The sequence below is a fragment of the Anopheles stephensi genome, chromosome 3, assembly GCF_013141755.1.
Source record: "Anopheles stephensi strain Indian chromosome 3, UCI_ANSTEP_V1.0, whole genome shotgun sequence".
Classification (NCBI taxonomy): Eukaryota; Metazoa; Arthropoda; class Insecta; order Diptera; family Culicidae; genus Anopheles; species Anopheles stephensi.
The window spans coordinates 75,848,445-75,865,220 of record NC_050203.1 but is presented as its reverse complement, the minus strand read 5'-3'; the positions used below and the strand labels follow the sequence as shown (position 1 = coordinate 75,865,220).

Sequence of the window (16,776 nt, the reverse complement as noted above, 5' to 3'; positions counted from 1 at the left end):
TGTTTTGCTCGTTGCAGCGCATTCGCTGTGCTGTCTTTGAATGTGTGCGTGCGTCAAAAGCGAGCGAAACGCCGCTATGTCAAAAAATGTGTAAACAAACTCAGTTGGAGTTCAGAAAAGTAAACAAGCGCAATCCGCTTGGTTATGTGCAAAAATTCGTGAAATAATCTTAATATTGTTTATTTTGAACAGATCTTACTTATTACCGATATGTGCAGTGCCGTGGAAAAACAAAAATTGCTTCAAAAAAGCTGTGTGTGTGGCTGATACTCCAGCATCTTCCCATGTGTGTAAACAACGCCAAGAGTATTACTGTTTTGTGATCATCATATTTCATTCGGATTGCACATTACCGGGCAGAAAAAGGTAACGTATTGTTTTCCGTACTACTGTGTTCATAGCAACACCTACTGTTATTTCATTTGCGCTAATATTACACCTTGTTTAACCTATTTTTTCCTACCTCCACCCATAGCTTCAAGCAACCAATTTTGTACAGCATCCGCACGCTGTATGAAGGTGTAAAACAAATTTTCATCTGTAAGATGCTCTTCAAACCTGTCCAGTGACTCTTCGTTGCTTATATATTGCATCGGGATGGTTTGAGCATTGCGTCGCACGCCTTTCATCGGGTGTATTGTGGCCACTACCGCAGCCGTTTGGGCAGTTCGGGCATCCAGTTTTAATAATGAACATTGTGAACAAAAATCGTGCCCAGGACAAGTTCTTTTTGCTTGAATTAACTCTGTGTTCTTATTTACATGAATAGATACGGTGGACGGATGAATGCTGCTTGCTGACGACTGCTCTTCGTGAAATGTTGATCCCGGTGATGAAACACACGGTTCCGGTGTCATGCTTGGTGACGGCTGACGGGATCCTTGATGCACGACAGTCGTTTTTGCCGATCGCGCAACATCATGCGCGCATGAACCAGCAGCTGAAGCAACAGACGATTTCGGCGTCGCACTTGTAGTCGGCTGCGATCCTTGCATTTGTTCGTCAAACGATCCTAACGATCACGGAATGCCATCCACGGATCCAGTCGCACGCACTTGTGGTCAGCTGCGATCCATGCGAACGCTTTAACGACATTGTCGCTAGTGGAACAACACGCACGGAACTAGCAGGCACAAGAATCATCCCACGTATCGCTTTCGTTGAGGGCTGCGATCCTCGCTTTTGTGCCATCGATCCTGCCGGACGCGTAGCGATATCCACGGAACCAGCAGTGAGAGCAGTAGAAGATTCCGACGTTGCAGACGATCCTGCCGGCCGCGGAATGACACGCATGGAACCTGCAGCGGGAACAAATGCCGGTACCGGCGTCGCACAAGTGGACGGCTGCGATCCTCGCTTTTGTTCCACCGATCCTGCCGGTCGCGTAGCGATATCCATGGAACCAGCATCGGGGACAAGAGACGGTTCCGGCGTCGGTCTTGATGACTTTCGCGGTCCAAAAACACGGACGATCGCTCCTGTGGAGCATAACACAGCCGAAGGCAGTTGTTGCAGTGCGAAGGCGCCCTTTCTTTGGTGGTTCCGACATTATATTTTGGCTGAAATAATCAATCGTTTTATTATTTTTTATGTAAGTATGATAATAATTTGATTCATTGTCATGCACTTAATCTTACTTACTTTTATTTATTTATTTTCCAGGTGAAACTGCTGAGTTGTATTTGAATGCTGCACGCTGAGTGTTTATGTTTTCAGCTGTGACTTTGAATAAAGGGTAACAATCACACGCACAATGCCACATTCATGCTAGATGACACGCACACACTGCAAGAAATCGCGGCGAAACAGCCAAGGGGCGAAATGGAAGAAATGGGCGAAAAGCTGTCGAAATTTGAAAATCGTCATAAAACGCGTCTAAGTGATGGCTTTTATGACGGATTTTTGCTTCGGGATTTTTCCCCCATTTCGCTCGATTTCTACATACCCCTGGCCCTCAATCGTGCTAGCCGGGAGGTCAAACAAAAATAAACCTTTGTGACGTGTGTTGTGTTTGCGAGCAAACAGGGACGAAGAAAGCTAATAAAACCAGAAAAGGTATATGGGTGGGGTCCCTCATTTGCATATTTTCCACTGCCACTGCCACGTGCCATATCGGTACGTAGCCAACACGCAACCCGGCTAGCACGATTGAGGGCCAGGGGTATGTAGAAATCGAGCGAAATGGGGGAAAAATCCCGAAGCAAAAATCCGTCATAAAAGCCATCACTTAGACGCGTTTTATGACGATTTTCAAATTTCGACAGCTTTTCGCCCATTTCATCCATTTCGCCCCTTGGCTGTTTTGCCGCGATTTCTTTCAGTGTGTGCGTGTCATCTAGCATGAATGAGGCATTGTGCGTGTGATTGTTACCCTTTATTGTAAGTCACAGCTGAAAACATAAACACTCAGCGTGCAGCATTCAAATACAACTCAGCAGTTTCACCTGGAAAATAAAAAAATAAAAGTAAGTAAGATTAAGTGCATGACAATGAATCAAATTATTATCATACTTACATAAAAAATAATAAAACGATTGATTATTTCAGCCAAAATATAATGTCGGAACCACCAAAGAAAGGGCGCCTTTTTGCACTGCAACAACTGCCTTCGGCTATATTATGCTCCACAGGCGCGATCGTCCGTGTTTTTGGACCACGAACGTCATCAAGACCGACGCCGGAACCGTCTCTTGCCCCCGATGCTGGTTCCATGGATATTGCTACGCGACCGGCAGGATCGGTGGAACAAAAGCGAGGATCGCAGCCGTCCACTTGTGCGACGCCGGTACCGGCATTTGTTCCCGCTGCAGGTTCCATGCGTGTCATTCCGCGGCCGGCAGGATCGTCTGCAACGTCGGAATCTTCTACGGCTCTCACTGCTGGTTCCGTGGATATCGCTACGCGTCCGGCAGGATCGATGGAACAAAAGCGAGGAACGCAGCCCTCAACGAAAGCGATACGTGGGATGATTCTTGTGCCTTCTAGTTCCGTGCGTGTTGTTCCACTAGCGACAATGTCGTTAAAGCGTTCGTATGGATCGCAGCTGACCACAAGTGCGACGCCGGTACCATCGGTCATTCCCGCTGCTGGATCCGTGGATGGCATTTCGTGATCGTTAGGATCATTTGACGAACCAATGTGAGGATCGCAGCCGACTACAAGTGCGACGCCGAAATCGTCTGTTGCTTCAGCTGCTGGTTCATGCGCGCATGACGTTGCGCGACCGGCAAAAACGACTGTCGTGCATCAAGGATCCCGTCAGCCGTCACCAAGCATGACACCGGAACCGTGTGTTTCATCACCGGGATCAACATTTCACGAAGAGCAGTCGTCAGCAAGCAGCATTCATCCGTCCACCGTATCTATTCATGTAAATAAGAACACAGAGTTAATTCAAGCAAAAATAACTTGTCCTGGGCACGATTTTTGTTCACAATGTTCATTATTAAAACTGGATGCCCGAACTGCCCAAACGGCTGCGGTAGTGGCCACAATACACCCGATGAAAGGCGTGCGACGCAATGCTCAAACCATCCCGATGCAATATATAAGCAACGAAGAGTCACTGGACAGGTTTGAAGAGCATCTTACAGATGAAAATTTGTTTTACACCTTCATACAGCGTGCGGATGCTGTACAAAATTGGTTGCTTGAAGCTATGGGTGGAGGTAGGAAAAAAAAATAGGTTAAACAAGGTGTAATATGAGCGCAAATGAAATAACAGTAGGCGTTGCTATGAACACAGTAGTATGGAAAACAATACGTTACCTTTTTCTGCCCGGTAATGTGCAATCCGAATGAAATATGATGATCACAAAACAGTAATACTCTTGGCGTTGTTTACACACATGGAAAGATGCTGGAGTATCAGCCACACACACAGCTTTTTTGAAGCAATTTTTGTTATTCCACGGCACTGCACATATCGGTAATAAGTAAGATCTGTTCAAAATAAAGAATATTTAGATTATTTCACGAATTTTTGCACATAACCAAGCGGATTGCGCATGTTTACTTTTCTGAACTCCAACTGAGTTTGTTTACACATTTTTACACAAGCTTACGGTCCGACTCGTGTGGAAATTCAAGGAAAGGGAAAGTTTGTTGAGACAAGCTTCCGAAAGCCGGAAGCAATAATTTCTTGAAAAGCGAGCTTGCGTTCGGAGATGGCGAATAGGATAGGGAATCTTTGGAAGTTCAGTATAAAAGGGTATTAAAATTCTTTACACAATTTTGAAATTTAATCTGCAAGAAAGTACAGTTAAAAAAACCTTATCCCGCTTTCGAATTTCCAATCGAGAGCTTTGCTCGATTCGTTCGGAATATGAACCGCTCGAACGAATTCGAACACGAAACTGCTCGATTAAGCGTAAACGTTAACAGCTCGAATCCTGAGCCGATAACCCGACGAGCTTTGAATATTTGAATTAAAATTTAAAACAAAATTTATTGCAAAAATAACTAAATATAGATTTTTTACGTAGTTTGTTTTACATAAATGACACAGCCTTGAACTGTTTTTTTTTGGTATGGGAATGATATCTTAAAAAATGATCAAAAAATCTGTTGGATTGGCGGTAGCGTGAACTCCGGCACGGTGTTGCTGGCTACAGTGCCTGACTAAAAAGGTGAACAGAGTATGTTTCACACTTCCGATTCATTTGATATTCTTTATGAAAAGCTCAGTAAAGCTTCGAAAGAGTTAAGGTATCCAATATTTTACTTACCAAGCAAAAAGGGTTTCAATTAAAAATTTCAAATCTACTTTCGCCCTATCACACCTTTTTTCCGTCCTTCACTGTACGCATGCGCCATACCAGCAGCTGGTGAAGATGATGATGGACCTCGGGAAAGCTCACGACCCGCAGTCGTGTTTATTTCCGTTTGAAACCCCGCTACGGAACGGCCACCGTCCGTAGCGACCGCGAACTCACGGCTTCTAGGGTGTGTGTTTGTGTGTGTTGGAACGCCGTGCGGCAAGTGCCATCAGTTTTGTGGACTGTGGTGAGACTCGTCAAGACTATTTCGATACTAAAGTGCGGTGTGTGTGTGTGTGCCAAAGCTAAAGCAAAGCTCTTGCCCAACAACAAATAGGCAACAGTGATTAATTGTTGCTAGTGGCGCAGTGACAGCAGGTGTGCATGTAGTGTTCACACACTCACACACATTCCTTTCCTTTTTTTTGTGTCCACTTTTTCCGTCGAGACGGATTTCCCACCGGTGATTTCCCTTTCCGGCGAGACGAAAGCTCACTCCTCACCGGGAAATCCTTGGTTGGTTGGTTTGACGTTTCCCGGCTGTTTTGGTGTGTGGCCTCAACCAACACTAGTGCATCTGAGTACTGTGTACTTACACGGAAGTATCCTCGCCGTCCCATCCTTGTGGCGGACATAGGCCAGACATCCGGAATTGCTGCTAGACACGAGCTTTCGCTCGCTGTTGTTGGTAGAATGAGAGCACCACGTGTAAACACACGTTGGAGATGTTTGAGGACATTGCATGTTGACTTGTCTTAAAAACCCCCCTGAGAGAACTCCCATTGCTGGGGACAGCTGTAAATCAACACCGCAGCACCTGTTCCCCAATCCTTCTCTAGATCCCATTAATAGCTACCATTGATCCCAAAAACCCAATAAACCCTTGCCGACCACGGTCTCCTGTGTCTGGCCATTGTCCGTCACCGTACCGAAAATAAACATTGCTCCGTGTGCCGTTTCATCCCAACCTCCCAATCTAGTCGGATATGCAGTTGTGCAACCACGTGCACTATACCGAGCAAAGCAGGCTGTGATCCGAAAGAGTGAGTGTGTGCGTGTGTGGAAAGTAAGTAGACGAACCCCCAAACGTCACATCCACGAACCGGAATTTCGTCAATCCGACTTGTTGTTGCCGGCTGTCTGTCTCGGGAATCGGAGAATTGAAGTAAATTTAGAACAATTTATTGTTCGGTGTCGGTCACATCGATGCGACGGTGGAATCGTGGGCCAATGGAGGTGAAGTGGAGCAGCGCCATCGGGTCAGCATTTGTGTGAGGTTCGTTTTGATTGATTTGACTAGTGCATTAGTATTCGTGTGTGTGTGTGTGTATGTGCGTGTGATTTTTTGATAGTGTGACTGTACCAAATAACCTTACCACCGTGCCTGGAGCAAGCAAACAGTTTGCAACGGCTCATTTACATCGGTAATTAGACGTCCAAAACAAAGTCGTCAAGGTAAGTTGAGATATTGGTTGAGCTTGGCATACTAACTTTAAGGGGAAGGGATCAACGTTTTTAAAATTGACTGATGGGACGTCTTTTATGTAGGTCCGATTGTCCGGTGTTAGCTTCATGCTATGTTGAAGCCACTACTTGTAGAAAGGTATCAGTAGCTTCCCGAAAATAAGATCAGTTAATACAATGGGTTCTCTCCTTGGGAATGGTCCCTTTCGTCTACTTCTTCCGATCCTAAAGTGTTTCTACAAAAATCTGTGGCAAGTAGTAGCAGCCAATTGTTCGTATTGGCTTCTACGATTTAGGATCTTCTGGCTCCAAAATCGGGAAAAACTAGAATTAGTAGAACTCAATCTACAGAGGTTATAGTGCCGTTGAAAAAAAAAATGCTCCGAAGGGATATAAGGCTGCTGTGGGAGATATAAGATTGAGCTCTACATGTAAATGACACCAATCAACCAGCACGTAAAACCTGTTTAGAAAGCCCGACAAATAAGCTTAATTTTTATTCCAATCGCCTTATCTGTGCGATCGCTGCTAGTGACTGAGTCTTGCTTGATAGTCGAAGTTTTACTCTTTCAAGGACTTTTATTCAACATTCTGACCCACGGGCTAAACTACTGATTTAATTTATTGATCGATCGTATCTAAACCTTGTAAATTATCTGCTTAAGCACCTGGAAGTCAATACCATCAAAACTCATCTGAATCCATCCTTCGTACCAAAGGATCAAACAAGCCAGGACTGGTAGTCGAAGATCTCTAGAAATCGTAATTCCAAAGAAGTGAAATTAGTACCTAATCTTAGAGTCTAGACACTAGGACCTATGAAATGTTGGGCGCCTCTACTCCCTTGCAGTATATCCACTTCAAAATTCTCATGTTTGATGCAAACTGTATCCTAGATATGATTATGAGATTCCCTTAACAATTAAGATTGAAGATAGCAGTAGTTCTACAATTAGTTGAGTATTATTAGCAGCTACAGAGTCGTAAATTTTTAACCAGGATTTATATTGAAAACTATAGACCAGAAGTCTCCACGTCTATCGTAAAACGGCAATAGATTATAAATAACAGGCAATTGATCATAAAGTTGTATAGATCATATAGATCGCACATAACTCCACTTATCACTTAGAACGCCAAAAATCTTCCCGAATCAAATAACCCACTCAAGAACACCTGCCATTACTTTGCGCGTCTTCTTCCTCTCAGTCTGGTAGCGATTGTGCAATGGTCTGGATCGCGTGTTCCAGTATCAAAATAACGTCACCCCTATACCTAGGTAGCTGAGGATGGTGATAATTGTGCCGAAGGTACCAACATCTAACCGTGTTGTGTTGACTTGACTGTACTGCGAGCCGATCGCCGGCTTTGGCTACCGGGGCGCATTGGTCAATTGACGATCACGTGTTATGTTTGCATGGCCCGCTAAGCCGCACCGCTGAAGGGCGATGTTGATGGCGTGTGCCGTGTGGCGTGTCTCTATCGCTCTAACACACACACCAGGCTACACAGATGATGTTCATCATCGCGGTGATGATGCATCGCCTCCCGATGCAATGTGGTACGATCCGATGGTGAATAACACAATCGTGCCCGGTTCGTGTCTTCTTGACAAAAAAAAAAAAGATTAGAAATGAAATAATACGTACGCATTGCTTCCTCGAATGTCTATCGGCCACGAATCAATAAATATTGATAAAACACACCTTTCTACCCCTAGCAACATAATACGGCGTATGCTGCTCGAGTACCTCTACACAGACCCAACACCCACCTCAGTCCCTCAGTACACGACTCCGGAGTCCGGCACACCACGAAGACTCCGGTGTTGGAATGTTTACAAACAATCACCGGAAGCAGGAACGTAGGGTTAGGCGCACGGGTACTTTTCCAAAATAACCCCCCACCAGACCAGACCCCGCGTGCGTCAAGTTCAATTATTTACCATCAAGAAATGGTTTGTTGAACTCGGGGAAGGCTCGGGCCGTTGCCAAAAACGGGTGACCTCCAATTTGTTAATGATAATTACGAGCGTCCCTAACTTTCACTTTACCTGAGCGCTGGCACTTTGTACTTGAGCACTTTGTGGTTGAGTGTTGAGTTCGGGGCCGGGAAGCTTCTAATGCTACTGCTGGCCAGACAGGCTCTTATCAGTACAGCGTGGTACAGACCGGCGAACAGTAATTGCAGTTCGCCTCAGTGTCACTGGTTCGTTTGCATCGTGTGGTGTGTGGTGGACGTGTTTTGGTGTTTTCGCAAGTTTCGTATGTGAATTCGATGGCGCACGAGGAGATAGTTGACAAGGTGACCAAGCAACTCTAGAACTTGTGTAGAACAGTTTGTATGATGTGTGTTAAAAAGCTGTGTGATAAAAGACGTGTGATTCGGGGTAGTTTGCCGTAAACGCTATCTCGTGGGAACCTCCAATGATCAGTGGGCAATTTCCGGGCCATAATGTCTTGATTAGATCGTATCTACCCAATGTCGATGGCGTGTGGTGTGGTCGTCGCATGTCCCACATCTTTAAGCTCCGATGAACAAAGTGATGGCTGTGCGTGCGTGTTGAAGCACCCTTTTTGGAACTTTGAACCCAACACTCTCGCCCGTGCGACCTTCAACGGCCTTAGCTAAGTCCCGATGCATTGCCGGGATGTCCAGAAAGGCATGGCGGGCCCCAAATCCTCAGTTTCCTACGCCAAAGGTGAAGGATTAGTACCGGCACACACCTCCTCCACCTATCAGAATATTAAGATAGGCTGGATCTGGCCGGCCGGCTTACCGCTTATCAACGATCGCAATTTTGGCACTGTTTAAAATCTGTCCTTTCTTTACCACTTTGCGGCCATTGCTTTCCTTTATCGCGGGCCCAGTTATCGACGCCTCCTGCCGAGAGTTTGCGCGAAACTTTTTTATCGGATTAATCGCATTAGTGCAATGTGCGGCGGCGGCACAATGGCTTTTCTTCTTGTGTCGTTCTGCGTCTGTCAGGGCGCAGATGCTTCACGTGTTTTGTGCAAGATCGCTGTGGTCCTTTTGGGAGGTATCGGTGCCGTGGCGTGGATTGCCTTTAAGTGAAGTTAATTTTGTGGCTCCAGTTTTGCTTATTGGAGGGCGGCTGCTGGGTCTGTCTGCAGCACGGTAAATATAGAAATACAGTAAGTGGTCGGTGCATGCCATTGTCGGTTGATTGGCCGATTTTGAAGTTGGTTAGGTTAATCGAATTACTGAGGGTATGTGCAAAATGGAACCTATGAGATGGTTGGGATATTGGGTCAAGGACCCGCAACGGAGGAGACTAGAGTTTGAATTGAACCACAATACTGGAATAAATCGCAAAGTAAACAAAGATCGACGAAGACCTTATCGCGCTCAGACAAAACTTACGAAATATCTGCTTTTCGAGCTGTTATCAACGGCCAGGTTCCCACCTGTTTGAACCACCTGAATGGTAATATAGGGGCTAGAGCAGCGCTGTGATAAGAGGCAACGCACTTTCTAATCATTGGGGACGGGGAATGGTCGAAATATCGCAAAGCTATCACTATCGGACCGCGTGGTCCACAGCGTCATCGTCGTCGTGCTGGACTTGGGAACCCGGCTCGAGAAATGCGGCTCAGTCTGTAGCGCGACGTACTTGTTTATACGGCTGATGATCGGTCGTGTCGGGTGCTGTTAATGAGTGAAGTTGGTGGTGACCGGCGTCCATCTGCTTTTTTTGCTCCGAGAAGCGCCATGCTTGTTGTGTGAGTGTAATTAGCGATCGCAAGTGTGAAGCTGCTTCAGCTGCGGGTAGTTGACGTTTGACGTAATTGATTCGGGAGTCGGTGTGATAAATTGTGATATTACTCCTATTAGCTTCCGATGTTTTGGTAGTGCGAAGGTGATGCGCGATACTAATTGTTGGCTTAAATCTTCCCACCCTCTAGATGACCACGTCGAACGGTGAGCTGCTCGGTTTGGCCTTCATGGCGTTCTTCATCATCACGCTGTCGTCGACGGCGCGCTATTACTTCAAGTTCTTCTGCTTCATCGCCTTCTCGGTGGTGTGTGCCGTCGGTCCCGTGCCACTGATGTTGTTCCGGCCCCGGGACTATCGGAACGCGCTGTAAGTAAAAAGTTGAACACAACAACTCACGTTTCCGCCATTAGCCAAATCGCCACAGGTTCTTGAAAAGTGGGCGAACAACACCGAGAAAAAAAAATTGGACCGCCCTGTTCGGGGGGAGTACCGATGTAGGCCACCGATGGGGGATGACTTGCCGTTTCGAACATTTCACAAAGGTTCTACGTTATGGTTTTGTGTTGTTTCTTTTGGGTTCATTTATTTCGCGCCACGCTCTCACACATCCTTGAGCCCCACAGTGCGTGCGTGGGTCGTCCGTAGACGTGGGTCGTCGTCCTTGTGGGCGGCGTTGTGACTCCAGCCAAAGGTAGTGAGGAACCCTCGCGGATAGCAAATATATTTTTCCCGGGAAACCCCTTTCCGATGTTGGGCGATTACGTTAATTATGCATGGAGCGGGTTTCATTGGAGCGAGCCAGGCCAGGCAGCAGGATGATTCGTTATAGCGTGGGCACGAACGCATGGCCTTTTCGATAGATTAACCGTAATGAACTGAATTGTTGATGGCGATGGTGGCTGAATTCGTATGATTGATAGGCTCACAGGTGGTTGTAACGACGCAACAGGAATATTTGAAGCTTTTTGTACTAGTTTCTAGTTTAGTTGAAGTTTAAAGTTACTGAGCTAGTAAAGGCTAATGTATCTCTCGCTTTTTCTTTCCCAGAATTCCAGCGTACTTATGCATCGGCTTCGGTAAAATGCTTGGAGCATCGTTTACGGTGCGTGGCAAAGAAAACATTCAACGAAACCATGGTGGAGTGGTGCTGATGAATCACCAAAGCGCACTGGACTTGATTGGTATGGATAGACCAACTACAAGCAGCCGCAACAACATGTCTATGACTGTATCTTTACCTTAACTACTATTTACAGTGCTGGCTGAGCTTTGGCCCATCATGGGCCGGTCGACGGTGGTCGCGAAAAAGGAGGTTCTGTACATGTTCCCGTTCGGATTGGCCTGCTGGCTCTGGGGCACACTGTTTATCGATCGGCAGAACCGTGATTCAGCCAAGAGTGTCATCAACAAGGAAGCAAAGGCCATCAACGAGAAACAGGTAGGGGCAGCCGCTATCAAAGTGGAACGGAAACCGTCCGCCGCGCCTCCGACTTCCGTGCATGATACATACTGACACGACCTTTTCTTTCACTCGCTCGGTTTCCCTGACAGGCGAAGCTACTTTTCTTCCCCGAGGGAACGCGAGGCAACGGTGACAGGCTGCTACCGTTCAAGAAGGGCTCCTTCCACGTGGCCGTTGAATCGCAAGCCTTCATTCAACCGGTGGTCATTTCCAAGTACCATTTTCTAAAATCCAACGCAAAGATTTTCAATCGAGGTAAAGTACACACTCGTCACCGTGCTTGAAGTGCAATCACTGGACTGGTAATGATGGTCTAATGCTTATCGTTGTAGGACAAAACATTATCAAAATTCTTCCTGAAGTTCCTTGCGCTGGGCTAACGAAGGACGACATTCCAGAGCTAATGGAGCGGGTACAGAAGATGATGCAGCGCGAGTACGAGCAACTGTCGGAGGAATCGCTATCGATTAACAATATTAGTGAGGTACACTAGAAGGTATTGTGTCCAGCAGCAGCAGCACAAAAACGAAGCATGTTAGCATTATGCTCCGCGCGGATCTTCATTAGGGTTAGGCAGAAGTGTAGAGCAGAGGCAGCGATCGTCACCACATCACCTCATCAAGAAACGAGAACAACAACAACCACAACTCCTCCTTCAGCAACCGAGAGCTTAATAGTGGCCCGTTCGTTTATTTTTTTACTATCTATTTTGTATGAAAGCCATCCAACGAGGAATTTCGTTGTCTGTCTCTTCCAACCAAAAAAAAAACATCTTCTCCATCATCTCCTGCACTCGCGGTTCCAGGGTTTGGAGATGTTTTCTCCCCTATTCTTTCGTCCCCTATCTATCTTCCTCTCCTCAGAGACTCTATTGTTCCTGTGTATAGTGTAAGACAAAGAGACGCGCGTGCGCGCGAGATCCGCCATTATCAAATCAGATCAGGGGAAAAAGAGGTTCAAAGTTTCAAGTCCAACTCGCTACGATCAATCAAGACACCGTGTGTGTGTGAAACAATACTGGCTTGTAAATAGCGTACAAGGTACATACTTTAGCAAGATAAGAATTTTATTCGAAAGAACAAAGCAAATCCTATAGCGTTTAGGGCAGGGAGCAGGTTCGCATTAGTACGGTAAGCCAGGTGGAGAAGGAGAGCGAGCAGATGAACGCACAAACCTGGGGGGGTAGAACAGTTTGTAGTACAAGCAAAGGTGTATGCGGATGTGACGTACACGACGCCCAAAATGTCGTCGTACGTTAAATGTGATAATACATTAAAACGAGATGCAAAGATCTAACGCAGTGGAGAGTGAATGCGTGATAGAGGTTGTATGGAGAATGAGAACTTCGTCGTGTCCTAAAGGGCATAAGATTATGTTCCGCTGTAGCGGAGCAACGCAAGTACGAAATCCCAACACGAACGGCAGGAGGCAGTTTATTGCCCTCGTAGGAATTTCCTTCATCCCTCTGTATCCGAGCGAAAATCCGTGGCACTTTGCTAGGGTTTAAGGGGCTTTCCGTGAAAGAATAGCGGTGCACAGACACAGGTAAGTAGGGCGAGCACTGAGAGGAAGAAATCAATTTCACTGAAAAATGTACAACTTGGGTACTAGAGAGGGAGATGGAGTTAAGGTGGCCTTCAATTAGGGTACTATCATTGGTTAGTGATACAGAAGGTAGAAAACAACGATGTACAAAATCAAGCCTTCGTCAGGAGAACTAGATAAGGACGGACGAACATGTTTCCCACAGGATTAATCCAAAAAAACAAAGTGCTAACTGATATCTGAAACAAATGTAGGTAAAAAAAACTTCTTGGACAAGATTCTTCCACGTCTAGAATCGCTGCCCAATTGAATGTTGATGTCGGTGACATTGAATGAAGCTGGAAGAAGCAAAACAAAAACAGGAATTCCTTCAACCGCAATTACCTACCCCTAATTGCAAATGCGAGCGATGCATGAAGAAGGCAAATTGATGTAATTGTGCCGTCAATTGTGATTTACTCACATTGATTAATGATGCTCCCTAGACCTGGCTCGATGCGGAGGACTACCACAAACAGAGAGAGAGAGGAGAGGGATTGTGACTAATGATTTGCAGGAAATGTTTTGCGAAAAAAGAGGTGGACGTTATTGGTATTGTTGGGTAAACACAGGCAAGGATGAAGTCCCGGACACTTGTCAGGTTGAAGACAACGTGCCGCTGAGTAGGGTGATGGTTGAGCTGGTGGTTTAATAGAGGCGTTAGGGGCGTAACATCCCGGTGTTGTGGAACTGGACATTGAAGATGATGTTATTATCTGTTTGTCTACTAGAACTAAGATGGAGGATAACACTCGACGCGCGTAATAACATCTCATCTTCGCCCCTTATCCTGGCCCTTTGTGGTTCCAGATATTGAGAGGGTGTTGCGTGAAGTGACAACCAATCGTGTCCATACTGTTTGTCTGCATAAGGGTAATTTTTTAATTTACTCCCCAGCTATCCAACTAGCCCATTGTCCTCACCTCAAAGCTATTCTAATCTCATCACAGCCAATACCTTCCCTCTCGTCTCTCTCTCAACGCACCGTCTTGTGGCGTCCGGAATATCCGGAAAAAGTCCGCAAAACTATTTTCCCTAATTTTCGTTTGACACGTGCCAAAACTGTGGCACTTAAATGCGAGGGCGACAAGACATGCAATCGACAGGTTCTCCGGGCCGAAATGAGTGCATATTTGTGTGAAATTGACATCTTGGCATTCGAATCTGGGGGGGGGGTGCGGTGCGTTCGGGCGGCAAACCGCAACTCCGAAACTAGGAGGGTGAAATTATAACCTTTCCCTTCCGGAGGCCTATACCTGTGAGGTTGTGTGAGGTTGGGCGGTTTTTACGACTCTCGGTGGAATTTCCCTTGTCGTTTTCACTTTCCACGCAGGAGATGTGTGGTTCTCCGCCCGTACCGGAGGATGAAGAGTCGTTCGGAAATACTTTTGCGGTATTTCTGTGTGAGAGTCAGGGCGGTGGGGAGACCGGAGACTTCATTGTGTATTTGATGATCCCTGTGTCACGGTGAGAAGGGACAGCAAAAGGACCTGCTGTATGTTTCATTTCTCATCTTCTGGGAACCGTAATGACTTTCGCCCTGGAATGGGTTCTTCGGGGGCGGGCCGAAGGTGTTCATTTGGTTGTTGGATGTTTCGTTGCCTTCTCCCCACTAAGTTTGAACCTTTGAAAAGGTCTCCCTCGTACGTTTGATAACGTCTGCAGGATAAAGTTCACACCCGATGGAAATGGATATTCGGGGCGTCATTTTCAATTCAAAAAAACGAATGTGAAGGATTCGGGATGATTCTGTTCTCGCTTATCTAAAAAGGGAAGCGTATCCATTCGGGATACGAAAAGGAAACGATCGTTGACTTGCCAGGACAGGAAGGATAAGGTAAGGTTAAGTAGATCCCTGCTCTTTGGTGGAGGGATAGTTTGCTGGAAGAGCTACTGTATCCTCAATAAAAGGGTTTAAACATTCAAAGGATAAGAAAGAAAAGGAAGAAAAAGTTTCAAGTTGGTTTGACTTAACCTCACTTAATCGACACCAGATAGAATATTTGGCCAATACGCACGTGCTTCACTATGCACTAGCCGATCTGTTTATCAACCTAAGATGAGCGAGAAAGAGAGAGAGCAACACTATCCAATGCAAAAACAAAAACAGATACCGATACAGTGCAGCCCGAGTGCGTACAGCATAGAGAGTAAGCTCGGCTTATCAGTTCCCCTTGTTGGTGGTGTTAGTGCGATCAAGGCACGCAATCGATCATCACACAAGCGATCGATTGCAGTCTGTCGGTGTCGTCGTTGTCGGTGGTTTGGTCGGGATCGCGTCGCGTCGTGTAAAATGTGAAATTGAGAAGAAAATACAGCGATTTTCAGGGAAATTTTGTAAGAAAATCATAATTGAAGCTGTTTGTGATAGGGAAAGTAGTAAGGAAACGAGTTTAAGGCTTGAAAAGTAAGCCAAAAGTGTGTTGTTTTCTCGGGCGAGGAATCAAGTGAAACTGTGGTAGAGTTAAATGGCGTGGCCATTTCGATGTGTTGGTAGGATAAATCAAACATGTGATGAGTGGTACAGGAGTTCCGCTTGTTTTGGAGTTTTTTTTTTTTACTATCTAAGGCGTTAAAGGTAAGGATAATATTGTTAAGGCATGTTTTATTTTTATCATTTTGAGTCTGAGTTTCCATTAACTGATCGACTGGGGGAAAAAATAGAGAGGTTCGTCCCTTTAAATCCCTTCACGTGTGTCCTTGTGCCATTTTATTTTCTTCCGGTGTGTGTATGATTAGCACACATCCGGCACAACAATCACGCCTGCACAAACATCGAGCGCCACCAGCAAACCTTGCCGGAACAAACCGAAAATATTCCACGAATTACCACCATGCCTTTCTAAAAATTCAAACAGCGCACACGCACGTATTTTGTGTCGCCTTCGCATCGTTTTTTTTTTTGTTCCTACATTTGACAACACCCGCATAACGGTGGCAGGCACGAGCGTACCCCACGAGCGTACGGTGTCACATTTCTGGGGGGTGATGAGACTGGCGAATGCCGGAAATACCGGCCGGTCCGTTTGAGTTGGAACTCATTCTCTGTTTACAGACGGTTTTTGCTCACTTTTAGGTGTTTTCTCTCGCGAGAGAGCGCGAGGGGAGAGAGTAAGAATGGAACTCATTTCCCTCGGAGTTTTTCGGCCGTCTCTAGGTGAAAGGAAAAAGCTACGATTTGTAAACAACATTCCGATTGAGGGAAGCGCATTTTCCGCATAGCGCACGCGAATACTCAATGGGCCTCAGTAGTGAATCGACCGTCGGCCGGCGAGGTGAACCACTGCTGGTGTTCAGAGTTTTTCCGTACGGACGACGGTTCGTCCTTGTTTGTCGTTTTTCGTCCAATACGGTTAGGTTAGTGTTACGGGAAGCTAAAAAGTGCATCCTTCTAGCAGTAGCATCCCTCCGTTCGAGTACCGAGTACGTGCCCTGTGTGGTTAATGAATCCAGGGCGCCACGTTACGTTCCTGAGATGGTCCTTGAGCTCGGGTTCGCGCTCTGCTTTACTGTGCTCAGGATGCTACTGCAGTAGAAATGTGGATCCGATCTACCTACTCGCGTGTGGGCTTGTGCGTTGAGATATTTGTTCCATTAATCATTGATCGTATATTGGAGCCCACACACTGTGGAGAGGTGTGTGTGTTTGTTCCTTTGCCGGTGCGAATGTGCGTTTCGGATTACTGTCGCGAATGCTAACCGGGGCGGCCGGTGTATTGAGATGCAAGGGCATCCTGTTTCGCGTGGGTCTTGCTGTGTGACGTCTAGGC

General features: G+C 46.2%; 2 protein-coding genes, 1 long non-coding RNA gene and 1 other non-coding gene across 17 annotated transcripts in view; 3 read left to right on the top strand and 1 right to left on the bottom strand.

The window, feature by feature from the left end:
• The first annotated feature begins 48 nt into the window (after positions 1 to 48).
• LOC118510792 lies at positions 49 to 1,747 on the top strand. Of its 3 annotated transcripts, XR_004906067.1 has the most exons (5): positions 49 to 119; positions 193 to 366; positions 476 to 697; positions 770 to 1,591; positions 1,663 to 1,747. It is a non-coding gene; the product is annotated as an uncharacterized LOC118510792 (transcript). The 3 variants fall into 3 exon arrangements; XR_004906066.1 differs by having other exon boundaries at positions 55 to 119; positions 476 to 1,591; XR_004906065.1 differs by having other exon boundaries at positions 88 to 366; positions 476 to 1,591.
• A 594-nt stretch (positions 1,748 to 2,341) lies between these two features.
• LOC118510793 lies at positions 2,342 to 4,054 on the bottom strand. Its single transcript, XR_004906068.1, has 4 exons — positions 4,016 to 4,054; positions 3,769 to 3,942; positions 2,516 to 3,656; positions 2,342 to 2,444 (listed from the first exon to the last, which is right to left on the bottom strand). It is a non-coding gene; the product is annotated as an uncharacterized LOC118510793 (long non-coding RNA).
• Positions 4,055 to 4,854: 800 nt separating this feature from the next.
• On the top strand, positions 4,855 to 12,718 carry LOC118510786 (1-acyl-sn-glycerol-3-phosphate acyltransferase alpha-like). Of its 10 annotated transcripts, XM_036053085.1 has the most exons (8): positions 4,856 to 5,004; positions 5,738 to 6,033; positions 6,110 to 6,212; positions 10,148 to 10,326; positions 11,008 to 11,141; positions 11,217 to 11,398; positions 11,512 to 11,677; positions 11,755 to 12,718. In XM_036053085.1, the coding sequence occupies exons 4-8, from the start codon at positions 10,148 to 10,150 to the stop codon at positions 11,913 to 11,915; spliced, it is 822 nt and encodes a 273-aa protein (XP_035908978.1). In that variant the 5' UTR covers positions 4,856 to 5,004; positions 5,738 to 6,033; positions 6,110 to 6,212; the 3' UTR covers positions 11,916 to 12,718. The 10 variants fall into 10 exon arrangements, with proteins under 10 accessions (XP_035908981.1, XP_035908978.1, XP_035908977.1 ...); XM_036053088.1 differs by lacking the exon at positions 6,110 to 6,212 and having other exon boundaries at positions 4,855 to 5,004; XM_036053084.1 differs by having other exon boundaries at positions 5,738 to 6,212.
• A 139-nt stretch (positions 12,719 to 12,857) lies between these two features.
• Positions 12,858 to 16,776, top strand: part of LOC118510785 (protein sickie) — a 292,680-nt gene continuing 288,761 nt past the window's right edge. The window contains exon 1 of one of the 3 annotated variants that reach the window (XM_036053077.1): positions 12,858 to 15,343. The gene's annotated coding sequence lies outside the window, so the exon portion shown is untranslated. Of the gene's footprint in view, positions 15,585 to 16,776 lie in introns of all 3 variants that reach the window. The other 2 variants (XM_036053078.1, XM_036053076.1) reach the window with 2 other exon arrangements.

What these genes read in the sequence shown, in the direction of transcription:
- LOC118510786 (XM_036053083.1), top strand. Translation starts at nt 8,499, where the DNA reads ATGGCGCACGAGGAGATAGTTGACAAG. An exon ending in ACGAGGAGATAGTTGACAAG is followed by an intron (nt 8,526 to 10,147) that starts GTGACCAAGCAA and finishes CCCACCCTCTAG; the next exon opens with ATGACCACGTCGAACGGTGA. An exon ending in CGGGACTATCGGAACGCGCT is followed by an intron (nt 10,327 to 11,007) that starts GTAAGTAAAAAG and finishes TTTCTTTCCCAG; the next exon opens with AATTCCAGCGTACTTATGCA.